Source organism: Leucopleurus acutus (assembly GCF_964270905.1).
Source record: "Leucopleurus acutus genome assembly, chromosome: 9".
Classification (NCBI taxonomy): Eukaryota; Metazoa; Chordata; class Mammalia; order Artiodactyla; family Delphinidae; genus Leucopleurus; species Leucopleurus acutus.
In genome coordinates this window covers 83,992,951-84,020,363 of record NC_139144.1, presented here as the reverse complement: position 1 = coordinate 84,020,363, position 27,413 = coordinate 83,992,951, and the positions used below count along the sequence as shown (strand labels likewise).

General features: G+C 35.5%; 1 protein-coding gene across 4 annotated transcripts in view; it reads left to right on the top strand.

The window, feature by feature from the left end:
* The window catches only part of GRM8 (glutamate metabotropic receptor 8), a gene marked incomplete at both ends in the record, with an annotated part of 749,142 nt that overhangs the window by 444,208 nt on the left and 277,521 nt on the right, over window positions 1-27,413 (top strand). For all 4 annotated transcript variants that reach the window (XM_082847030.1, XM_082847028.1, XM_082847031.1 and 1 more), the window contains one exon: window positions 13,442-13,642. In XM_082847030.1, coding sequence (XP_082703156.1) covers window positions 13,442-13,642 — 201 coding nt within the window. The remainder of the gene's footprint in view (window positions 1-13,441; window positions 13,643-27,413) is intronic.

Sequence of the window (27,413 nt, the reverse complement as noted above, 5' to 3'; positions counted from 1 at the left end):
GTACTTTATTATATCCCATAATAGTTTCCTAGAGTGGCACTTCATAGACTATTAAAGCAAAAGGGGATGGATGCTTTACGCACAGCTAATTGGGATTATGTTATTGATATAAACCCTTCTTTAAAAAGAAACTTGATGCGAGTTGTTTTAACAAACGTTGATACTCACCCAAGACGTATTTAGGCACCATACTATGCCCAGTGGGTATTCAGAGGAGGCAGATCCGGCCACTGTCCTTCATGAGGTTTTAGATTATTGGAAGAGAAAATAATATTTAGAAGCAGGCTGTAAATCAAGGATGATGACTGAAAGATGAATCCTGGTTATTCATTAAACACAGTCTGCAGCCTCTGTGTTTACTGATTCCTGGTGAGGACTTGGAATGAGTGGATGGTTTGCATCCCTGAAGGTGTCTGATGGAAGCAGAGGCTGATCGAATTAATTGGAAGGCAACATGAGAGGTCATCTTGTCTGGTCCCTGTCCCAATGAAGGATGGCATAGAAACTCTCCCAGACAGATTGCGACCTGTTTTAATCAGCCACTGGCATTATACCTACGCCTGTGCTCTGACCCCTAAAGCTGGGAAGAGAAGTGAAAAACCCAGTCAGTCACCCAGAGGATGGACCACATTGTACAGAGGCAACGATTGTTTTCCTTTTGCATCTGGGTGGTCCGGTACCACAGAAAGATACCCTAAAATTTCCATTTTAAGGGTATGCATATTATACTCAAAGTACTTCAGGTTTTCTTTTTTTTTAATTTTAAATTTAAATTTCTGTTATAAAATCCTTTGCTTTTATATTTTTGGCATTTTCAACCAAAAGACATGGTTCTCTGAATGTTGTTGGTTTCCACTGATACTCCTATTAAGTTGGCGTGAGAGAGAGCCTTACCATAACTCACACCTTCTTGTTACTCATTTCCTCCCATAATTCATTTAACTAATTCTTTCAAGGCTTTTAGTTCCTCACGGGCAAACTCATTTAGTGATTCCCTCAAGTTTTACTTATCCTCAATGGAACTCAATTACAAAGGGAGAGAACATGAAGCTGAAAAGAGGAAACATGATATAAAGGGAAGAGTCATGGAATTAGATGGTTAAGGTTCTATCCCTGGCTCTGCCTCTTCATGAGCTGTCAGACCCGGAAAAATCACTCAGTGTTCCTCTATCCTAGTTTCACCATTTGTAAAATAAGAAGATTGGACTAGGTCAGTGAGTTTCAATTTTTTTTGACTTCAGTGAAGATTAATAATTTGTTGTATATGGCAACCCGGTAGACACATGCCTTGCAAGTGAAACAAAAGTTTCAAGAAATAATTCATCCTGTTCCTATATGTGATGCACTTGATTTCTATCTGTTTTCTTTATTTTAAAGATATGCTGTTTGTGACTTACTACATTGATTTGAAGAACCAGTAATAGGTCATGTCATGAAGTTGAAAAACAGCAGATAGGATGATTTTTAGGGTTGCTTTAGCGTGAGCATTCCTCTTTTATTAATTGCAAGTTATAGGTCTCTTCTATCACTGGACCTTCGCTATTACTGTCACCCTGCCTTTTGTGCTTCCCCTGCTTCCCTTTCTCACCTAATTCACTCCTGTTTATCCTTTAGATCTTAGTCCTAGTGTCATTCCATGACATCGGGGACTAGGTGAGTTTTGGTTTGCCATTGTATCCAGCTCAGTGCTTAATATATCATACAATGAGGAATGATGATAGATAATAAAGAAGATAATAGCAACACCCCCTTATATATTCCTATTTCAACAGACTTCTGCCTTATATATATTAACTCATTTAATTATGACAACCCCAGTGGGGTGAGATACTATTATTATCCTCATTTTATGGATGAGGAAACTGAGGCATGAGATATTAGGGGACTTAATCAAAGTCCCATAAATAGTAAACGGTGGTGCTGAGATTTGAACCCAGGCAGATTGGCTGCAGGGTGGTTGTTCCTAATCATTGAAGTACATTGCCTTTATCATGCTTATTGAATGAGTACATGAACATATATCCTGGGTTTATATTGTGATCTCTTTGGTTTGTGTAATTGGAAAAGTGTTGACGTTATAGAAGGTTAAATATTTTATAGCTCTACATAACAAATAATGGTGTCCATTTATTCACTATGTAATGCGCAGATGCTCTACATTATCTCAATGCTCAAAACAACTATGCAACATAGGTATAAATTCCCATTTTCTGAGTAAAGAATAAGACACAGAGGCAGGGTCTCAAATTTTCATCTGTCTGATCTCAGAGCCCATGCTTTTTTGCATTTTTCTTGTTTTGTAGAAGACAGAGGACTTAATCTGGGCCTTCTTGAATGCATAGAGTTTAAATAAGAGGAGAAGAAAATGTTGAGCATTAAAAGTGAATTGAGATTTAGGAAGTATACCATGAATAACCAATTAAAATCGAATGAAAAAATTCTATTTTATAAAGCTTGAAAACACAACATATTGAGGTATTACTTAAAAAGAAATGAGCAAGTGACATATATTTCTGAGGATTCCAAAAGAAGATTGGAATAAGTGGAGATCCTATGTCTCCAAATGGGAACACTGAATATTGTAGCTATGTCAAGTCTTCTGCCACTAACTTTAAAAATTGATGCAATTCTAATAAAAGTTTCAATTCTTGAAACTAGTTTAAATAATTCTAAAGTTTATTTGTGAGAATAATCAAGAGTTTAAAAAAATAAGAGTACTGATAGAATTTGTGTGAACAGATGGTGCAACCTATAGAATTACAATATTTGTGAAAAAGGGAGTATTGGCATGTTAAGAGACAAGCAGACTAGAGCAGAAATTTCACATTTATATATCTAATAATGTGTGCGTCTGATACGTGTTAAAAGTGACTTTTTATAAATTGATGGGGAAAAGAACGTTCATTCAGTAGTCTGGGAGAATAGGTTCACAATTTAGAAAGCATAAAGTTAGATCCCTACCTTGCACCAAATATCATGTTGGGTATCAGGAGTTAAATGCAAAATCCTGAATCCATTAAGTGAGCTATATATAATACAAGTGCTATAAAAGCCATGCTTTCCTACAGTATGGGGAAATTCTCACTATAGGTGAAGTGAATATTGTATATTTTAAAAGTATATACAGAGTTATCTTAATTTTTATAAATAAAGAGGGAAAGAAATGCTGTAAGGCAATAGACCAGTGTTCAAGTAGTGGTTAACACAGTGGGCCAATAGATATTCTCTATTTTCTTCTTTATATTGGGTTGGCCAAAAAGTTCCTTTGGCTTTTAAGTAAAAATAAAAGACACATTTTTCATTTTCACCAAGAACTTTATTGAACAATGTATTCACTCTTTTGTTCCAATACCTTCTGCCATTTTTCAGGCAACTTCATAATTCCATCTTCCCCAAACTTTTTATCTTTTTGAGCAAAGAACTGTTCCAGGTGCCTTTTACAGTCTTCCAGGGAATTGAAATTTTTTCCATTAAGGGAATTTTATAAAGACTGAAATAAATGGAAATCTGAAGGTGCCATGTCTGGTGATTACAGCGGATGAGTCAGAACTTCCCAACCAAGCTGTAACAGTTTTTGCCTGGTCATCAAAGAAACGTGCGGTCTTGCTTTATCCTGATGGAAGATTATGCGTTTTCTGTTGACTAATTCTGTACAGTTTTCATCCAGTGCTGCTTTTAGTTGGTCTCATTGGGAGCAGTACTTGGAATTAACCGTTTGGTTTTCCGGAAGGAGCTCCTAGTAGAGGACTCCCTTCCAATCCCACCATATACACAGCATCACCTTCTTCGGATGAAGACAGGCCTTTGGTTTGGTTGGTGGTGGTTCATTTCACTTGCCCCACGATCTCTTAAGTTCCACATTATTGTGCAGTATCCACTTTTCATCGCCCGTCAAAATCTGTTTCAAAAACGGAGTGTTTTCATTATGTTTCAGTAGAGAATCGCATGCGGGAATACGGTCAAGAAGGTTTTTTTCAATTAACTTATGTTGAACCCAAACATCTACGACATGAATATAACCAAGCTGGTGCAAATGATTTTCAGTGCTTGATTTGGATATTTTGAGTATATCGGCTATCTCCTGCGTGGTATAATGTTGATTGCTCTCAATCAATGTCTCTATTTGATCGCTTCCACTTCAACTGGTCTACCTGACATTGTAGAGCATCGTCCAGTGAGAAATCTCCAGCACAAAACTTTGCAAACCACTTTTGACATGTTCGATCAGTCATAGCACCTTCTCCGTACGCTGCACAAATCTTTTTATGAGTTTCGGTGGTGTTTTTTGGGGGTTTTTTTTTTGACATTAGAAACCTTTTTTTGAGTGAGACAAGGCAAACATGGGATGAAAATATTGCAGGGTGAAGGAAGGCTGAGGAAACCAATATAATTTCTTTTTCCTCTGTGGAAGCATGAGCAGCCCAAATGATGAACTGAAGCCACTCCAAGATTACTATTTATACTTAAGGCAACGTAAAGAGCAAGGTTTTAACCAAAAAGCCTGTATCTGGCGTTAAAAAAAAAACTACGTCTTTTGGATGGATCGGTTGCATTTTTACCTTCCTTGAAATAATAAAGCATAATATGCCGAAAACATTTCTTTTTTCTTCCATTTTCAATATTAAAATGGCTACACAAAAATTCACCAATTTTGATAAGGTTTTTTTTTTTAAATGCACGCTGATGTGACAGCTGTCACATACAATCTAACAAAATTGTTTCGAATGAAGTTAAAGACAACTAAGCACTACTAGAGAGCCATCTTAGGAAAAAAACGAATGAACTTGTGGCCAACCCAATACTTTTCCCCTCACATTTCTACAAAGGCTGTGATTTACTTTTGTAACTGGAAAAAAAAAATTTTTAAGGCAAATCCTAAGCCGTATCATAGGGTCTGCAATGACAAGTATAACATATTTTGGAATGGAAGGTGGGGCATTAGAAATCCTACCCACTGAAGGGGGAATTATGAAGGGAAAATTTGAATCCTCCTTCAATGGAGGAACTTTAATATGCTTTAAAGAGAAAAGCTGTTCTCTTAACTATGAACTCTACTATTAAGAGTTTTACACACTATTTTCTACCAAAATTTGTCTCTAATGTATATGATCTAAGATGGTTATGTAGAAAAATGCAACTGTTTGAATTTAATCAACTGCGTTTTCTTTGGGGACCTAGGGATATACCTATGAAATGACTTTCTCTTCTGAACATCTTTCTTTTAAACTGGTAGTTTTGCCTGAAGATACACTCTTAATCTTATTTGCCACTTACCTTAGGTTTTTCAGTGTTTTAAAAGCCCTAGGACATTGCATGGAAAATGTAACTCCTGAAGGGGACGCCTGGCACCTGCCGGGAGCATTTTCCATTTCCTGTCAGGCACAAAGGAGAGAAGTTATTGTGGGCTACTGTAACACTCTTCACTGGTTGATTTACAAGTGTCTCCTGACGTGTCCTCAGGCAGCCAAGAGCCTTCAGTTCTTGGGACTACATTTAAATTACAGAAGAAGATGGAGAGCAGGTGATTTTCAGCGGGAGGACCCTTCTCATTTTCTCTGTTCTGTGTAAATAGGTAAAGCCAAGGCTCAAGCTAGTTGGTTAGTCTAATACATGTATTTACAGGTCCTTGAGAAAGCCTAGTATAGAATCTATGAAGCAGGACCTTAGGTGTCGAATTCTCTTTTGAGCTTGATGTTATTTTCCTATAGAAATCCTCTAGACATATAAATATACGCACACTCTCACTCTCCAATGCTAAAATACCCTTTTTAATTTTTGTAAATATAAAGTTATAGGCCTTATTAGCTTGGATTTCACTACAAATATCCGATCATCTTGCTTATGAGTTTCAGCCATTTTATGCCAATTTTATCTCAGGTGTGTGTTTGAAATTCACAAACAAAAATTTTCTCTGTAGTTCAGGAAAATGCTCAAAATGTTATAGAAATGTATTCCCCCCTTTTAGCATTTCAATGTAGATATTGTCATTTGTTAATATTTGTTAGTATTTATTAGTCACTATTTTTGTAAAAATATGTATTATTTTATAATATTCTTTAATCCCTGCTCCACTGCCCTCTTTAAAGTTTCACACACACACACACACACACACACACACACACACTCACACACACAAACACACAATCTTCATACTTAACTAGGAGACAAACAAATCATGGATACAATGACTGAACGTTAAACAGGAGTTCGAAGAAGTGAAAGTTAAGCCCGAGCTGGAAGAATCAAAGAAAACTTCAGGAGGAGAGGAAGTGAAGCAGTGAATGGCAGAGGTTTGGGGTCAGGCTTGACTTGACTGTTTCTGCCATAACTGTGTGATATTTGGTAAATGATTCAACTTTTTGAGTCTTAGTTCTGTTATCTTTAAAAAAAAAAAAAAAAGATGAAAGGAGTAATAATAATTTACGATCAAAGAGAAGCTATCTGTGAAGAGTCCTGCCCATTTTAATTATTTGTGTTCTTCCCTTTCATGTCTTCATAATTGATTTTCCATAAATGATTCTTTTAACCATTGGATAAAAATAAAAAGATAAATGAAAAACATTTCTCCTTTGTGAGGAACCAGATTCGATATATAGCTCAAGTCTAAGAATAATGAAAATGTAGTGACTCAGTTAATCAGTCTGAGAATTCAAGAAGAAAAATCCAGGCTGACATTTGGTTTTCGTTTTCTTTTTTTGTTGTTGTTAGTGCAGAATTTCCAGGTCTTGGTTACTGGATAGTCCTAGCTGTTTTGGAGAATTGAGTTTAGTGGTATTTGTTCAGTCACACCCTAATGCAATCTTCAAGTGATTTTAGTGTAAGAAGGAAACAGAAATAAAAGAAGCTGCCCTAGAATCTAGAATTTTAGAACTGAAGGGACCCTGATTCATCATCGTGTTCAGTCCTCTAATTTCTACTGAGAAGTAAATAAATGCCAGAGAGATCATGACTTGACCAAGGACACAAATTCAGTTGGTCACCGTGTTAGAACTGGAACGTAGGTCTTTGAATTCTCAAACCACTGGTCTTAAGGCAGTACCGCATAAGGTATTTCACTCCAAGGTGGCATAAATTATTGCAGTGTTATAAATAAATAATCAACCATATCACTGTTATATGATTACTCTAAACATTTGGACCTTTATTCTTTAAATGACTCAACAAATTTATATAAAGTTTATATTTTGTTAGAGGATACAATACTATAGAATCTTAAAAATCAGTCTTTTTAACTGCCGTAAATGGAGGCTTCCTGTTCACCTGATTTTCCAAATTCTATTAGTGGTGCCAATATTCTACTACCTATCCTCAAAACTGCTGAGTTGTTGCTTGCCTCCAACTCCTACTCTCATATTTAATTAGGTATCCAAAGATTGTTAATTTGACATCTGAAATATATTTTCTCTCATTCTTTTTCTTTTCCACTGTTTCAACCTATTGCTGCCCTGCCTCCCAACCTGTATCTCTACCTTCAACTTATGTTTGTTTCAATTTACTTTACACATAATTCCCAGAAATAATTTTAAATACCAGTATTGGCTCTCTGTTTCCAACCAAACAATATTTAGTACTTAAACCTAGCATTTAATATGCTCTTTGACTTGATCTGAGCTGTTAAATCGAAAATAAAATGATTAACTATCACTACTGCAGCCGAATTTGAGTTGACATCTTACCTGAAGCTTGGAGGTTGAGAAGGAGACCTCTGGGAAGCAGTGAAGAAAGTTACAGAGTGAACATCTAAGTGAAGTCCCGTGGTTTGAAGATCTCAGGTTAATATTCAAGGACCTGAAAGTGGAGAAGACAGAGGTAGGGTGCTACCAGCAGTTGAGGCTGGAGAGATGGGGACCCTGTCTTGGAAGTCTCTGCGGGCAACCTTTCCAGTTGAAGAACTAGGCTTGGTGAGGTTCAGGAAAGTGTCCCGGGCCTGTTGAGTTGTGCAACTGAGATTTGAATGCAGGTCTGTCTGACTGGCCCGTCCTCTTCTCCCGTGCCGGCAGCCTCCTTTACTCAGTCTGTCCTTCTGCCTTACAGGGCCCATGTTTTCATCCCTCTGCGGTTTGGGAGGTGCACACATTTCCTTTGCATATCCTAGTGCCTAGGAGATATTCCTGAATTACTGAACACGCTAATCTTTCTTTTCCATCCTCCCTCTACTGTGTCCTTGAACCCAAACCGGTTTAAATTCAGTATAAGATGACTTACGTTTGCTAACCTGATAGCGGTTACTTTTTAGTGTGAAGTGCAGTTCTTGGCATCATTCTCAAGCGTGTAAGAATTTTACCCTCTCTGCGTCACTACATACATATGCGGTATCGGGAAAGCTCAATGCAGAGTGTGACAGTCTCATCTCTGGTGTATCAAGGAGTAAGGCAGATGGAGTTTTTGTGGAATTCAGAATGACTTTTCAATTTGGTCCTGTATGCGTAAATGTGTTTATTCATAGCAACTGACAAATTCTCTCCTTCCCTCTTCCCATCCTCCTCACAGCAACTGCAAGAAAATGATTGAATTATTTAAAATACTTGCTACATACTTAAGAAAAAGTCAGGGAGAAGCTAAATAAAGAAGTCCTTTTTAACCTACAAATTTAGAGTGTGGGATTATTTCTACTACCTGGTAAGACTGTAGTAAAAAATTCAACCAATTGGATGTTTGCTTTCCTGGGAATCAAAGGACTAATTTGACTTACATTTTTTTCCCACTTAATTGACCACTGTGTTTTAGATCATCACTGCAGTAACATTATAAGTTTTATAATAATTTCAGGAAAAGGAAAATAGCCCCTAGTATCTCAGTTTACAAAACTAAGCTATCTTCTGAGAAATGAGAAATTCTTAGAAAGCAAAGCTCAAAAACTATGTGTCAGTCAAAGAATTTAAAATTCATGTCAGGTTCATCGTAGGAACTCACATTATAAAATATACAGCACTTTGCAAACTTGAGTAGATCTGCTTTTCGCTAAGAAGGAACAAAACCACAAAAGATACACCCTGATGTGCAGAAGACCTTAACTGAGGTCCATGTGGTATTGCTCGGACCACTAAGAATTTACTGTGTGTTCCAGGGACAGAGATACTGTCAGGGTTTTAGATTTCGTTAATGAAAACATAAAACAATCTTGCTATAAGATTTATGAGGCTGACTTCGTCTCCTACCACACAAACTCTTAGCTATATGTTGTTAATTTTAAGCTATGCACTAAAACACATCACAACTTTACAATCAGTGTTTCAAATGGATGGCTGACATACAGGCTTTAACAATGTTTAGCACTTTGTAGCAATACAGTAAGGCTAACTTTAGAAACGATAGCATAATGAAATTTTACAGGCAATTAAGTTGATGATTCACTGTCAGCTTCCTAAATTATTCTCTTAGATGATCAAGGGAAGCAGATATAGGAAGTGAGGGGCAAACTCTAGATCCTGTAAAATCTTAAGTGTCATTATGTTTGAAGTTTTAGGAAATAGAAAAATACCTTGTCTAAACAGCCTGAAAAGAAATCAGATAATTTCCTTTTAAATTTAGAAATGGTAATAGTGATCAGTCTTTTAGTTTGTCACCACGTACATACATTGATTTACGAAAAATGTCTTATAGTGTCCATTGACTTGTGTGGCAATAGTTACTAGAGAGCCTTATGAACTTTTACTTTAAAAGAAAACAAAGTTGTATATATTTAACCTTTACTCAAACTAATTGTAGTTTAGAACTAGCAAGGAAATAAATAGTTTGACTAGTGAAAATTTACATATTTTCCTTTAATAAGATGGTGTGGTGTTTCAGAATTAATATAAATCCATTATACATGAAGGTGGAAAAATATTGGGGAGGAATCCAAGGAAGAGTATGTCTATTAAGTTGGGGTATCTATATTAAAAGTATATCAGGAAATTGTTGTATATAACTTTATCTCAGTTATTGAATGGTCAGAAATATCTTACAGACTTCTAGGAGGTTGCAGTAGCATTAAAATAAAATCCTAGTATGTCAAATTCAGAACATTTGGGGATAGAGTAAATTTAAAAATATAAAATATTCATACACATCTAGCTTGTCCGTATATCCCATGGATTGTGGAAAATTTCCAAATGTCTTAAGTTCTCATGGTCATTACTTTCTTTGAATCAATTTGGCTTTGGCATTTTCTGCCAATCCTATGCCTGCTGACTATACTCCTTTAGTAATGGAGACATGGAATTCCTCTTTTTTCTTTAAAGTGTGTGTGTGTGTGTGTGTGTGTGTTTGCATGTGAGCATGCTGCAGAAGAGTTTACAGAGCAGCAATATGATCAACATAACCTGGAATATGAGTGCTATAGATTGAATGCTTGTGTTCCCCCCACCACCATATTCCTATGTTGAAACCCTACTCCCTAATATGATGGTATTAGAGGTGGGCCTTTGGGAGGTCATTAGGATCAGATACTGTCTTGAGGGTAGAGCCCTCATGAATGAGATTAGTGCCCTTCTAAGAGTCATAAGAGAGCTTGCTTCCTCTCTGCGTTCTGCCATATTGAGGATGTAAGAAAACAGCCACCTGCAACCCAGAAGAGAGCCTTCACCAGAACCTGTCCATGCTGGCATCCTGAGCCTGGAAGTCCAGACTCAGAGCTCTGAGAAATAAATTCCTGCCACCCAGTCTGTGGCACTTTGTTATAGTGGCCCAAACTGACTAAGACAGTTAGATATCTGTGACAGTTCTATCTAAGATAGTATCTATCTAAGACAGTTAGATATCTAAGACAGATATCTATGTTTTGAAATTACAGAGTATTCATGTCCTCTAGTTGGGAGATTCTGATTCATTAAGTCTGGATGGCACTGCAGAATCTGTACTTAAGAAGATAACTAAGATGGGAACAACTGCTCTGGGATGCCTGGTCTTCCTTTTCAGTTATCAAGTTCAGTGATGCAAAATAAATGAAACACAATGATCTCTCCATATAGACCTAGGGACCTACCCTCAGTGTAGTTATTTCAGTCTTTTATCAGTAAGTTTCCCTCACCATTTGCCTCCTTGTTCATAAGAAACCATGCTGGTCTGCCCAGGACTGTCCAGGTTGTGATCCTACATCCTGAAAAACTCCTCAGTCCTGGACTAACCAGAGCCATTTGTCACCAGATAAGGTCTTTAAAGATATAACTGAATGTTGTTGGTTTCTGTGACCATTCATCAGTATTTATTTATGAATTGTCTATTTTGTGGTTAAAACTATGGAAATCTGAAAGTGCTGCTTCCATAGGTTACTTGGTGATGTTCTGCACATACACAGTACTGTCCTAGGATCCCCATATCCGCATGGATCTTAGCTTAGATCACTCAACTAAGGCAGGTTGAAAGAGACAGTATACCTTTTGGCACCTCAAAGAGGTTCTTTGTTAGAAATGCCTTCTCTCTTTGTGTTCCTAAGCCTGCCAAATCCTCAATAGGAGGTTTTAAGAAAATAATAATGTAATTCCCTACAATGATAGCCTGGTTTTGGATCTTATGAGTTTGATATGGAAGGAGACTAAATAGAAATATGGCATGCAATTGGAAATGTGGGTTGGAAGTTAGGTGACAGTAAAGTCCAGAAAGCTAGATTCCACAATGAATTAAATTGATGCTATAAGTTGATCTAATGTTTTGGACTCTATAATTAAAATTTTGGATTCCAGTTTCTATTTCTAGACCCTACCAATAGTAATAGTTGAGAATGAATGGATTCTGAGGTTGGGAAAAATAAAAGAGGACTCAGTCTTGGGGAATGGAATGTTGAGTCATCAAAAGAGTCTGAAAAGGTGTGTTGAAAAGGGAGGAGCAGAATTTAGCATCACAAAAGACTGCAGGGAGTAGAGCACCAACAAACAGCATTTAAAGGGTCTGACTGGAACAAGTGATTGAGACCAGAGGAAAAAAGGTTCAATGATCTGATTAATGAAAATGAATGAATTGACCACTACGTTTGTCTAGAAGAAAGTCACTGGTTTTGTCAGAGTGTAAAAACCCAAATATAAGACAACCATCTTAATTCACATCTCTAAATTTAGAGGAAATATGCATTTTTGTGAAGAAAGGAAATATTTGTTGAACTTAAAGACTTTTATTAAAGTTTACTAACTGACATTTATGGGAAGATTTAAAGTGCTTGCTTTTGGTCTCTCCCAGTGGTACCAGATGTATAAGGTTTGTGGGAATGTGGAAATGATAGATCCTTTTCGATCTCCTTAGTAAGTCCTCAATGTCCTATCTGTCGTTTTTTTTCCTTGCGTGTCCAACATTCTTGCCATCTACCCCATTTTCCTGGAGATTGAGAGAATATTGGATTTCAATATTTGAGACCTGGCAGTGGTTCCTGTGTCTGCATTGTGTGTCCTAAGTGAATTTCACCTCCACAAACTGAGTTTCCTCATCCTCAAAATGAGAATGTTGGATTATAACTAATGATACACCATCTAACTTTTAACATCAATTTTATCTTCCATTTTTAATTCTATGTTTCTATTACATGTTAAATGATAAAGACCAAGCTAAAGGTAATCTCCAATGCCAGTTCTCAGCCCTAAATATACCTAAAAACAGGTACAATTATTCTGAATGACATTCATTTTGAGAGCTCTACATCTTTTATCTAATGTACAGCAAGATGACTATAGGTAACAACACAGTGTTGTATACTTGAAAGTTTCTAAACGATTGGATCTTAAAAGTTCTCACCACAAGGAATAGAAAAGGCAACTATGTGAGGTGGAGGATATGTTAACTAACCTTATGGCGGTAATCATTTCACAATATGTATGTGTATTAAATCATCGTGTTGTATTTATTAAACTTACACAGTGTTATATGTCAATTATATATCAATAAGCTGGAAAAAATTAAACAATAGAAACAAAAAGTTGAGTTCAAGAAGAAAATAAATTGAATGATTCTTCTAAAGATAAGCAGTTCATTTAAGGAAATACTGTCATTTAATATTTACAAAAAGAGCTCCCCAACAGAGCACATTCTAAACAAGGACAGACGTGGGATGGAGGGGGAGATCTTACTTTGGGCCACTTGTTAAGTGATGCCGTTGGAGCTAAGGTGGATGAGAAGAACAACAGTGTACACATTTTACTTAAAAGATCAAAGCACTACCAAAATGCTAGGTAATTACCAGCATGTACAGTATAATAGAGCTCATAAGGTAGAAATGAAGATAATGAAACTATATGTCTTTTATTTACTTTATATCATTTTGTTGCTAATAAAATAGTTTCTGTTCTTTCACAATAAAAAATTCAATACCCAGTTTAAAAACCTGACTCAGTAAGTATAGGACTAAAATAATCAGGAGTAAAATCAAATAGTTTTGTCTCATTTCTGTGTGCCTCCAATGATGAAAATCTTAGCCCTCATGCCAAATTTTTAGTGAAATCTAACCCCAGTTGATGGTTTCCCTTTTCTTTCACAGGCCTGGAGCGAATTGCTCGGGATTCATCTTATGAACAGGAAGGAAAGGTCCAGTTTGTAATTGATGCTGTGTATTCCATGGCTTACGCCCTGCACAACATGCACAAAGATCTCTGCCCTGGATACATTGGCCTTTGCCCACGAATGAGTACCATTGATGGGAAAGAACTACTCGGTTATATTCGGGCTGTAAATTTTAATGGTAAGTCACAACTTTTTTTTTAAATCTAAATACTTTAGAAGGGACAGGGTGTGTTTTTTTCCCCTATATATAGAGTATACTCAAGCAGAGTGGAAAGTACAGGATTAGAAGCAGTTCCCCCTTTTAATCAGAAGTGTGAGTTTTTCCACCTGCTTTTAAATCTCAACCATATTTATTTTGGTGCTACCATTAATCTGCTGAAAGAAGCAGAAGTTAAAAATAAGCCTCTATCAATCAAAATATCACTATTTCAGAAGTAACTTAGGAGACTCATTTGGAACCACTGACAACAGATTAGATTTCTTTGAAAATGTTTTGTTAATGCCGTTATTAAAGAAGGAATTGTAGACATTTTGTTTTGAAACCTATTTTAAGCATTTTAAACAGTAAGATGACTTGAGGAGAGTGGATGATTTGGAGTTGCTGTATATTTTTACATTCTAAGAGTGCCGCGTTAAGTTTCTGCGTCTTCTTTTTCATTGTATTTCTTTCAATGATTGGGTCAGTTTGAAGCAGTGAGCTGCATCGTGTAAGGCAGAACTACATACAATCAAGTGTAGATGAGATTTGCCTACTGCAGAAGCAGAAATGCTGCTTCTGTGAGCGTCACAAGAAATTGGTACAGAATACACTGGATTCATAGTGTTCGGCTGAGAATAGCCAAATTGCCTGTCTCAAGTGATGGAACTATTGAATTCTGCTGTTCTTTCATGAAAGCTGTAATGGTTGCTGCCCATGACTTTGACCGTTATTTTCAAATGAAATGATAGAATGCCCTGAGCTGTCTAATTCTTTCTGTTTGGCTGTAATCCACACAATGGACATGCCTCCAAGCAGGACGCATGGCGCTGCACTGTCCATCATAATACACTCCAGTGACCTCAGCTGCCAGCCTTTCTCAAAACACAAGGTCATCTTCAATTTAGAATTCAAGTGGAAACTTCTTCTTTTGCTTTGTTCAGGCAACATGAGACACAATTTGGTTTACATTCGTATCCTCTTGAATTTCACCAGAATTTTGGTGAAACATTACATAACATAGTTCCTTTTGTTAAGAATATAAATAGTAAGGGGAATTTGAAAATAATTTTCTTACAATTATTAAATGGAGTGAAAGAGGAGTGTTACAATACAAGTGTTACAATACAATACGTTATTTACCCTAACATGACGTTGGGGAGCACTTTATTTATCCAAATTGCTAAGAAGTGGGAAGAGGAATGCAAATGAATATATTTTTTCATTAACTGAAGCTCATCTCCAGAAGACAGGGAAGTCTTTTAAAGAAACACTGGATTAAAGTATTCTAAAGTTGAATTATCAATTTCTCTCTTAACCATAGACCTAACCCTTCCTTGATGACTTTAATTATTATAATTATACTATACTGTAATATAATGATGCTGTTAAAGACTACTGAAAAAGTCATACTGTCTCATGATTATTAAGACAATTTGCCTCTAGAGTCCAATGATTTTTGAGTTCTTCTGACCACTTTTTATAGTTATATTCCCCTTCTACATTATCAGACTACTGTTGCTGTGATTGTTTTTTGGACTGATCCCTTCCATAATTTGCTTTTTTCAATCTACCACAGACACAGAAACGCACATAAAATTTCATTAACTTAGTCAAGAGATATTTATTGAGCACATAGAATGTGGTAAGCATTATGATAGGTACTAAAGATATATTACTGTTAAAAAGAGTCAAAACAGACATGTTTCTTGGGGAACTTAGATATCAATCAAATAAGCACACAAAGGTGTAATCATATAATCTGCAATGAGTATTGAAAGAAGAGGTGTGTTGGACTAAAGGTTTATAATAGGGAAATATGTCCCTATTCTAGGGAGTTAGAGACAGCTGGAATCTGGAGATGAGGGTCAGAGACAAGGGTAAAGCACTAGACAGGACCAGATAGATCATGAGATGTCTTACAGGTCATTCTTAAGATTTGTTCTTCATCTTGAAAGCAGTAGGAGCCCACTGAAGCATAATAGAACTGTGTCTGATACAAGAGTAAGTGTACTCCGGATGAGGACCATGGAAAATACATGAATTTTAGTGTATGAACTTAAAAGAGAATCTCTCTGAACTCCTTGGAGGTTTATTTTGCAAATAGCTTGAAATTTTTCTGTGTCCCAGTAGCTGGTAATAATAGTACGGTTATAATAATAGGGTAGGGGACCTGAGCATAAGCAGATTATCATGGGATATATAATTTGCTTTTCAGTAATTTTCAGGATGTTTATCAATTTTTTGATTTCATTATTGGCTTACTGTTAGTATTCATTTATTATTAATAGCTTGCCTGCTTCTGATCAAAAGAGGCACATAGGGCTATTCAAGTAGAAGTACACCATCAAAACCATTGAAGGGGGAAGAAACAAATTTGGTAACCAGAATGAAGGACTACGTTAAGTTCTGAGCTTCCTAAGCGCTAAAATATAAGGGGACATTCAATGGAATATATGTTGCATTACATGAGAGAAGCAAACTTACCTATTTCTAAGGAGAGAATGAATTTTCTTACAGCCTAATAAGCAATGTTATTTAACAAAATTTTGCTTGGGAATCTGGAGGGAAACAAAGGCCTGCCTTTTAGGATTACTTTTATTGCTACCATTTGAACAAAATGCTATTTCTATAAATTTTTTAAATGCAAAGATTTATAAAAAGAACAACATAAAATAAAAAAGAGTTCAGATTTTTCAGGTACTTAAGCAACAATGTCAATTCCTTACTCTGGTGTGTTCTATAGGCAATAAAATATTAATACTGTACATCTTGTATAGAATCAAAGATTTTTCTGTTGCCGTGAGACCCTTATGCATCATAAAGAAAAAGTGTTGGACAGAATTCCAGAGATGTCTCCTTACTTCCTCTATAGTTGAGCAGGGCAGTGTAGGCACAGCGGCATACTAATCAGGGTTGTTTGACTATAGGTAACAGAAACCAACTTAAGCTTGCTTTAAGCTAAAAGGAACGATTTATGAGGGTGTGTCAAGAAAGCCCATGGCAGACTATAGAAAGGTCTAAGAAAAGAAGTGGTTATAAGTACTAAAACCTCTCAGAAATCCAAATATCCCTCTGTCTGCTTTGTTTGGTTCTCTTTATATTGGTTTTCTCTACGTCTAGGTCCACAGGGTAGGTAGCAGGAGACCATCTACATTTCTAGAATTTAGTTGCTGTTTGTTCAGGACATGTGCTAAGTTTAACATATATGTATTTTAGGTCCCAGTTCTAACTTCTTGGAAACTTGAATCTCATTAGCTAAACTTAGGTTGGATGTCAGACCTGTTCCAAATTTTCAGTGGCAAGGATCAAGTAAGTACAAACTTAGCTGTCATGAGGCACTCCCAGCGGGTGAAAGTGACATGGGTGAAAGGGACATTTAGGAAGCTTCTATCATTGACTTAGGGGGAAAGTTTAAACAAAGTGAGCAGAGAGGTGAAAACCTGAGAAAGGGGTGATGCCGTGGTCTCTGAATCTCTTTGCTTCTCTCGGTGGGTGAATTTTTGTTAGGCTAGAGGACACAATTAAAATCATATAGAATTTGTGGGAATCTGAGAGAGGAATCAATTTTGGAATTATTTAATGCGAACAGACCTTCATGCTGTGATTGAATTCCCTGAATGAAGCAGCTTCCCTAAACTCACAGCGAGGTAGTGGTCTAACCATTTCAATGCTCAATATTCTAAGAAACATACCTAAACACTTGCCTGATTACAGAGACTGATATAGAGATGGAATTTAGCAGCACTTCCTTTTCTTTAGAAACCTTATTGATTTTAGGGACTTACTGCAAATTTTCCAAATATCCAATTTTGAGAGTCTCTGAACACTGCAGACGGTTTTAAAGCAAATTTCTTCACGTAAAGTACCTTTAAGCTATCTAAAAGAAAGAAATACTGCTTAATATTAGGAAGTGCATTACAAATTCACTAAGAAGTCAAATAAGACAATGAAAAATATAAGAGTCTGTAAAAGCATTTGATTAAAATATAACCCTCATTTCTGTTACAAGTACAAAAACAAACTAGAAATGGAATAAATGTTTAACATGATAAGCACATCTCTCTCAGCCTATGGCTGGTTATATATTTATAGTTATTCCTATTACAGAGATGGATCAGTCCTATTAGCACTATTATTAATATTCTATAAATTTTAACCAATGTGATAAAACAACAAACAAAAATAAGAGATTACTACTAAAAAGTATTATGATTATTTTCAAATGATTTGATCTCAAGACAATAAATTGAAAACTAGGAGTACTTACTTTAAGATGATCAAATATAAAATTAATATTAAAACATTAAGAACTTTCCTACATACAATGTTAGAAATCATTGACAATTATGGGAAATGAGACTCTTTTCTTTGCAAAAATATATAGAAAATATCTTTGAATAAATTGAGCCAAAAAATATTAAAGACATATGAAGACAACTTTATTGAGAGACATCCTTTGTTTGTAGACAGAAAAACTAATTAGAGGAAACATGTTAATCTTTTCTGAATTAATCTGTATTCAGGCTTAGTATAGTTCCAACCAAAATGACAAAGGAGTATTTTCTGAAATTTGAAATAATATTTAAAATTTTAATTGTGAGAATAAATGAGTAAAAATAACTAAAATGATTTTGAAGAAATAATATTCCTACCAAACAGTTAACATTTAAGCATAACGTTAATCTATAATAATCAATCCAGCATGGAACTATTACCAGAACAGACATATGGTAAATAGAACCAGATAGAAATAGCCAGAAATATCAATATATAATAATAAATAAATCAGTTTGTACATGTATTTGTATATACACACATATGAACTTATGATGTGATAAAGATGAGTTAGAACTCAGTGGGAAAGGAATTTTATTCATTGATTATCAATTTACAGTAAAATCAAGTGATCATGATTTCTCCCTATAAGAGAGTATAATCCACTTGGAATTTATTTTAGAGTTAGGTGAAAAGGAGAAGCAAAAAAAAAAAAAAGAAAATATAGAAGATAGAAGATGGTTCATCTTTTAGATGGAAGGATTATGCTAAAATATTCGAAACACTGAGGTCTCTTCCAGCTCTATATTCACTGCAGATTATTTTAAAGATAAAGATATATTTTTAAAACATAGATGCCTATCAGTGTTCTTACTGTTTTTTTTTAGTTGTTTATTTTTATTTTTTATGAATCATTCCTTTAGCCCACATACATTTTATTGAGAATCTTACAAAGTATCTAATAAAAGGGCTTTTTGCCAGGCATCAAAAATACAAAGATTAATAAAATGTGGTTCTATGAGTTTTCAAATGTCATAGCTTAACAGAGGAGAGACACAAACATGTTACCAACAATAATTCAATTTGATAAGTGATATGATAGAGGCATGGGCATGGCATGTACAAACCCAACATAAGGCTGAGATTAGGAAACTGCATAAGGGAGGCTCAAAGAATACAACACAGAACAGGTGACATCTGATTTAAATTACAAATAGAAAGTGACATTTCTTTAGGTGGACAAGATGGGAAAAACTATTCATGGCAGACAAAACAGTTTAATAGTAGATGGAAGACAGGCAAGAGTACGCGTTCTGAGAAAGTGAGCATCCACGGTGTAAGAATTCAAAGGAGTGACGTGGGAGCAGCCTGGAGATGAGACCAGCAACGTGAACTTGGGCCTGGCTAGAAATCCCTGCCAAACTCTGATGTTTGACTGTGACACAGGGAACTGAAGCTTTCTGAGCAGGACAGTGAAGTGCTAGGATTTGTGTTTTAGAAAAATAACTATGGCAGCAATTTGCAGACAGGAGGGAGAGACTGAAGACAGGGATGACAAGTTAAGAGACGGTTCCAATCATCTCCAGGAGAGAAGAGTGCCTGAAATGGGAAAATGAAAGTACAAATGGAATGTAAAGAAGTGAAAGAGGGAGGAAGGGAACAAAGAATCATTTCAGTGCTGGCTCTGTTCTAGACACTGTGCTTTGATTAGAAGCCAGAAGGTTTTGAGACATATCTTTACTTCCCCAAATGATCTTTCTTTGTAACTGTTTGTGACCATCCCATTCCTAGAGCTAATTCATTATTTTCGTGTGTGCATAAATCATTTTTATTTAGTGTTTTCATTTTTTAAATTCTTTTTGGAGTATAGTTGCTTTGCAGTGTTGTGTTAGTTTCTGCTGTACAGCAAAGTGAATCAGTGATATATATACACATATCTACTCTGTTTTAGATTCCCTTCCCATTTAGGTCACCACAGAGTCCTGAGTAGAATGTTTTAGCATATATACCATTGATGAAATTGACTTGACACTACTTTGTTTTATCCACCTTTATAAGTAGAAAATGAGACATAAAATGCCAATATATGGAAAAACTGACATAAAATGTCAACTGTAGAATTTATGAGGCATAATATCCTTGTGACTAGATATTACTTATTTGGTAAATAGAGATGAAGCAAAGTCAAATGTGATGAAGCCGTTCTATGTTAACCTTAAAGATAAATATTCTTTTTGATAATTACCGTATGTGAAATAAAATTTAGAAAATCATTATTAATAATTTGGAAGTACATTATATAATTTATGCTTGATGATAGAGGTTTGCAAGTCATGAAGTAATTCCTGGAAATATTTTTATATTTAAAAGAAAGTGAACGGCATGTGTAGCGATATTGAATTTGTAGAGATAAATAAACAGACTGATTTGAATTAGGTAATATTTCAGTTTCTGATTAAGGAAACTTCAGGTTGCTTATAAAATATCAATCCTACAAATGAAGCCATCATGAAATTTAGCAGCATAATTATACCGGCCTCTTGTTTTCTGAGTAAGTTGATAAACTGTGGGAGTTTTTTTTTTTTTTTAATCTTTATTGGAGTATAATTGCTTTACAATGTTGTGTTAGTTTCTGCTCTATAACAAAGTGAATCAGCTATATGTATACATATATCCCCATATCCCCTCCCTCTTGCATATCCCTGCCCCCCAACCTATCCCACCCCTCTAGGTGGACACAAAGCACTGAGCTGATCTCCCTGTGCTATGCGGCTGCTTCCCACTAGCTATCTGTTTTACATTTGGTAGTGTATATATGTCAATGCTACTCTCTCACTTCGTCCCAGCTTACCCTTCCCCCTCTTCTTGTCCTCAAGTCCACTCTCTACATCTGCATCTCTATTCCTGTCCTGCCCCTAGGTTCATTAGAACCTTTGTTTTTTCGATTCCATATGTATGTATTAGCATACAGTATTTGTTTTTCTCTTTCTGACTTACTTTACTCTGTATGACAGACTCTAGGTCAGTCTACCTCACTACAAATAACTCAATTTCCTTTCTTTTTATGGCTGAGTAATATTCCATTGTCTATATGTGCCACATCTTCTTCATCCATTCATCTGTCGATGGACACTTAGGTTGATTCCATGTCCTGGCTATTGTAAATAGAGCTGCAATGAACACTGTGGTACATGGCTCTTTTTGAATTATGCTTTTCTCAGGGTATATGCCCAGCTGTGGGACTGCTGGGTCATATGGTAGTTCTATTTTTAGTTTTTTAAGGAACCTCCATACTGTTCTAAGTTTAATTTTATAGTCATGAAGAACAAGGGCTTTCACTTCCTCCCTTAATATATAAAGACTTATGTGTGGACCAAGACGGAGCCAGCATCCTTCGAAGCTTCAGGCAAATCAGTGGAGTTGCCTTAGTTCTTCCTTGGATCCCACTCAACTTCACCCACTGCACTGGGTTTCTTTTACTCCTTCTTTATTCTTGTAATTCATGAACTTCATCATGTGCCAAAAATTAGGGATAAATGATAAGCAAACCCCAGAAACAGATGGGGTGCCATAGGCTCACTAACTGTGGGTTAAGTGTGGGCATTGGGTTCAAACCGGGGATGCAGCAGTGAGCCTTGGATGAGGGATGGGGACAGAAATGAAGGAGCAGAGAGGATCTGAGGTGGTGGGGAGTTTCTGCAGGAGTTCACATTTAATGTTTTGTATTTATCATAGTGATCAGAAACCCAGACTTTATACTCAGAGTTTGAATCCAGTTTCAGCACTCACTACTTTGTGATCTTGGTCAGGTAACAAAACCTCTTTAAATCTTTGTTTCCTCATCTATACAATGGGGATGTTAATAGTATATGCATTTTAGAGTTCCTGTGAAATCTAAATGTAAGGTGATAATATATAGAAAGTACTTAATAAGTGATGTACTGTATTATATGTGGAGGATACTTTATCAATAGAGAATTAATGAAGTTAGTACTTGGATCACCTTATAAAGGTGATGAGATGAGTGGGATGGGACTGAGAGCTTGAAAACAAGACACAAGTTGGAAAAGATGCTTCTTCCAGGGCACCAATCAACAAGGTTTCCCCAGCAGTGTCAGCTTCTTAGATAAAGGAACAGAAATGTGAATATTTTTACAACCTTCTCAAAGTACATGGCAGAGTATATTGATATTGGCATCTGATGAGTCTAGTGTAGATCAAATGGGGCTCCTTCTCTCCCTGTTTCTTCTGTTTCCTTCAAAATTATGTACTTTTTTAATGAAAGAAAGTATTTGTTAGAATAGCTCCAGTGTTATTAAGGGTAATTATTTTCCAGTGATATTTTGCTTCAGAAAGAATCTACCCGAAAATTATAATGGAGACTTGATTATTATTCTCTTTAAGGTTATTAACTCTTATAATTACATTAAAGTTTAATCAAGAAGTTAGTTTGAAAGTGAAGGATATGAATGAGAAAATTATTTTTAATTCAGGTGCCTAATTGTTACACTTTGGGGATTTGGGTTTTGAATGTATTAAATTTGGTCTTTTGAATGTATTAAAAAAACATGACTTTAAAATAACTTTTCTTTTGAACCATATAAACACCTTTGTAGCTAAGTTAAGGGAAAATTATCAAATATAATTTTTAAAAAAACTTAGAGTGTATTTATAGCATTTATTTGTATATGTCATATACATCCATTCAAAAACATTTATTGACCGTTTGTTATGTACCTGAACTGTGCTATTTGTATTTTGTCCCTCTTCCAGTTCTCACTTCTCCTTTTTCTTACTTCATATTCCTTTAGATATTAAACTTCTTTTCTTCTTTTGTCCTCTTTTCTTGCCCAGTGTTTCTCCACTTGCTCTTGTGATCATTCAGTAATCAAGATAGCAGCAGTGGGTAAGCGTATGAGCTTTTGAGTTGAAACAGACATGAACTAAAGTTGTAACTCTCGCACTTAGGTGAAGAGACCTTGGATAAGCCACTTAAATTTTATAAACCTCTATGTTCTCACCTTTGCATGGGAGTAATAATCATACCTACCTTGTAGTGTTATTATGAGCATTTAATGAGATAATTCACAACTCCTGGCAATTGTGAATAATCAATGAATGACAACTATTATTTTTTCCTCTACCCCATGACAAGAGTAAATCTTCTGCATATGTTTACTGGGTTTCAAACATACACACATAAATACCCCCCTAAATACACACTCATTCACATACATTCCCTTACACACCTTAGATTCCAAAGCATCTGATAAATTTCTTAAAATCAGTAATATTGTGTTGTCTGAAATTAACTTCTTATTTCTTCAAGGCTTAACTCATCTATTCTCAAGGTTGAATAGGCTTTTTTTTCACTTTTTCTCTCTTCTCTTTTAATCACCTTCTGAGCCCTTCATTTTTTATTAGCACTTTAGGGTGAGATATAGGAATAAGAGGACGTAAAGCCCATTCTAATCCATTTTGCCTTGAGTAAAATGACCTGATAGGTAAAGAGATGGAGGCTGCTGCTTGAAATAGTGTTCACGGAATGTGTACGGGAATATCATACACCTATTGTGTTAAGAAACTTGTTGGAAACTCACTTAGACATGGGCTATAAAAGAGACATCTATGACTTGTGCAAAAAATTTAGCTGAAGGTCATTGTTTGCAACCGGCTGAACTAGAGGAAACTGTTATACCAGTGCACAACCCACTTGAGTTGTCCATGCCCACAGAACAGAGAAAAGTGGACTCCGCATGATAGAATTATTTAATAGCCGTAAGCCCTATCATTTAAAAAAGTAATTCAAATAAAAATGACAATGCACATTTTGGCAGGCAAAAGGGATGTGGTACGAGTCTCCCAGAAGGATATTTATCAATTCCTACCTTACTTGTAATCCTTAATCCTGCTTAAGAAAGCTCTAACTTTCCTCGATCTTATGTTTTTCTTTGCCGGCTGTCTAGGTTATATAGACGTCCCTATGATTTATATTAGCTCACTGAGAAATTCTAACCTGTTTAACAATACAGCCAAAAGGCCATTCCTCCCAGCTCCTTTAAGCTCTCTGAACTTCCTTTTCATTTTTCCCTGTCCTTATATAAACCACAGGCTTATGTAAGAATGTATATGCCCTCATCTCAATTCCCTCTTTGCTTCAGTCGAAACTTCATGAAAGAAGAACCATGTTTATGGCCTTTTTTTGACTTTTAAAAAAGTATAACATATATATAGAAAAGTGCAATAAGTCTATAGCTCCATGAAGTTTTACAAACTGAAAACACCTAACTCAGTATCCAGAACAGCCAATCAAACCCCCAAATCCCCAACTGGCACCTCAAAACCTTACTGTGCTCTTCCAGTCAGTATACATCTCTCTAGGAAGTCACTGTCCTAGCTCTGAACAACACAGACTAGGGTTGCCAGCTTTTGTGCTCATATAAGTGAAATTACATAATCTGTACTCATTTATGCCTGGCTTCATTTCACTGTAATTTTTGATAAAGAGGAAGGAAAGCACATTCCCACCATTATCTCTCTCTATTACCATAAGATTCAATTATTTAATTTACTTTATTACATATTAAGAATTTAATTTTTAAAGCCTAATGAATTATTTTATGAAATAATAACATTTAATATCTATTAATGAGGTTTAAAATATATGAAAAATTTTAATGCAATACCTATAGTTTCTTAGAAAGTGATAAAAAATATTACTTCCAATAATATTCTCATCTTGGTCATGCTCCCATCATTTAAAAAAAATAATAGACTGTATCTTTTAGAGCCATTTTAGGTCCACAGCAAAGTTGAGGGGAAAGTACAGAGAGTTCCCATATACCGCCTGACCTCATACACACAGCTTCTCCCACTGTCAGCATCCTGAATCAGAGTGGTACATGTGTTACAGTTGATTAACCTGCATTGACACAACATTATCATCCGAAGTCCATAGTTTACATTAGGATTCTTGATGTGCATTCTATGGGTTCTGACAAATGTACAATTATATATATATTTCACCTTCCAGGAAACAGCATTCTCATAACTGTTTCAATTTTAATCAACATCATGAAAAAATACTCCTAATTCCATCAGCCTCAGTCCTAGGCACTAAAGAGAAGGAAATTAGGCTCTTCCAGCTAGTCCTCTAGGATAATTCCCAAATACCCAAAACGTCAGTGTAGAACTTAGCAAAAGGATTTTAGCGTGTAATCCTTTCATTTTTACCAGGAAAGAAAACACATTTGCTTTCCTTACTTAGCTATCAATGACAATATGTCAGAGCTGTCACACATTCTAGAGCCAATAAATTCTAGAGGGCTCAGAGGCATTTGAGAAAACTGCAGTGTTCTAGATTGCACGTTGCATCCATTTCTGGAAATAAGTGACATCTGATTTTTCTATCCCCATGTTTATCTTTTGAAATAATATTGGCCCTCTGTAAAAAAAAAAAAAAAAACTTCAGACTGACATTTCAAGAATTAGTTGAGTATATCTTTCTGATCCTACTATATATGCTTTAACCCAAGCCAAGGAGAGAACTGATACTTTTTATACACAGAAACTAGCTTGTGGTGAAGGAGGGGGAAGTCATTTTTCCGTTGTTAAACACTGTAATTAACTAGTAGTTTGGGGTGAGAAAGTTTTTCTTTTCTTCTTAAATACGGTCTATCTACATAGGCACAAACTATCAGATATTGTTAAAAAAATAATGAGATTTTTATTGCAATGTTTGCATAATACTTTCTTTTTATACCTTTACGGGTGTGCTTCATCAGTTTGAACCATCTTAGCCTTTAAAGTTGGCTGTAAATGCAAAATTTAAATGATACTACTTTGGGCAATTACATGCTAATATATGAATAAATACGATTTCATATTGGATTTTTTTTCTTTTCAGCATTACTTGAAGCCACCTTTTGGCTCTTGAGCATGATAGCAATCTACTTCACTGGTATTGAAGCAGAAAATAACCAGTTCATAAATTTTCTAGCAACCTCCACACACAAAATTTTTATTATAGAAATAAAGTAACATATTTAGCAAACTCAAGGATGGTTTCAGCTGAGCACCTTTAAGTCCTGCAACAGATCTAAGTAGAAAGTGAATTTCTAATACCAAGAGCTTTTAAGTGCATGAGTGCACACACACACCCAGACACACACACACCCCTCTCTTTCTATAGAAATAGAGGAAGTGAATAAAAATAGTAAAATGATATGATGGAAAGAAAGGATTTGTTTCCTTGCCAATGTCTAGGTAAATTTTCTAACTTTACGGAGACTGAGTAAGAGTAGAAATTTTGAATCGCTTCATATCTCTGAACAGGGACTTGGATAAACCAAATGACATTTGAGCTTGTGTTGACTTTGGCTGGCATTTACTGAAAATGTTTTCAGAGTCAGTTCACTACCTATATTATTTTATTATTTTTTAATCTTAAGAATTGATAAGAACAAGAATCAGAAATGTACAGAGTACTGTGATCAACATCTATCTTCTTTACTGCATTCTTAGACCACCATAATTTCGCCATGATGTGGTTGCAGATTAGTGGAATATGCTATTTTAAAATCTTAGCGATCTACTGCAGATTTTAGACCCTCCGGAAAGGCCCTGTTGTGAGTTTAGGTGATCTGTGGTCCTGTTTGATAGCCCAGTGGCTGTGCTAGGAGATTCAACCTAACACAAAATTAACCCTGTGTATTTCAAGAGTTCTTTGACATAATTCCTGACTAGCCTATCCATCTCTATCATTTGATTTGAATTAGTGATAAAATATTAAATGCCATTATTCAGTGATAGTTCTCTAAGGTTTTAAATACATCCCTCTATGGATAAGGGAATATGATTACTTAATCACTGTGATTAAAAAGACTTCATAGTTTCCTGGCAAAGACAATGATGTCACAAATACAGATAATTCTAGGGTGGGTTCAGATCACTTCACTTAAAATGTACAGCAGGAAGGGTCAAATAAAATTAGCTCTATGCTGTTTAGGAAAAAAAAATAATTGCTGAAAGCTTCTGTGTATTGTTTTCTGTCCTCATCATAGACTCTGAATTGTCAAAATCCTATTAGAATTTTAGGTAAAAAATAATCTTTTCATTTGGGATTTATATTCAAACAAATGTGTATGTGTAAAGATGATAAGCTCTAATAATCATTCCCCAAGTTTTCTTATTTTGTATCTCAGTGAAAGATTTCTTTTGATGATAAATTTATCCATATTAAGTCTTTTTAGTGCTAATTACCTTGAATTCCACCGTATTACAATAACAATCCCAGGCATCTTAACGCTTTTCACTTCAAAGTACTTTCATATATATTCTCTCATTAGCCCTAACAGCCTTACGTGGGAGGGCAAGTAAGTAGATGTTATTACGCCATTTGACTACAGAGATGTATAAAAGTTAAGTAATATATTCAAGACTTGGAGATACTGAATCAAGGAATTGAGACTAGACC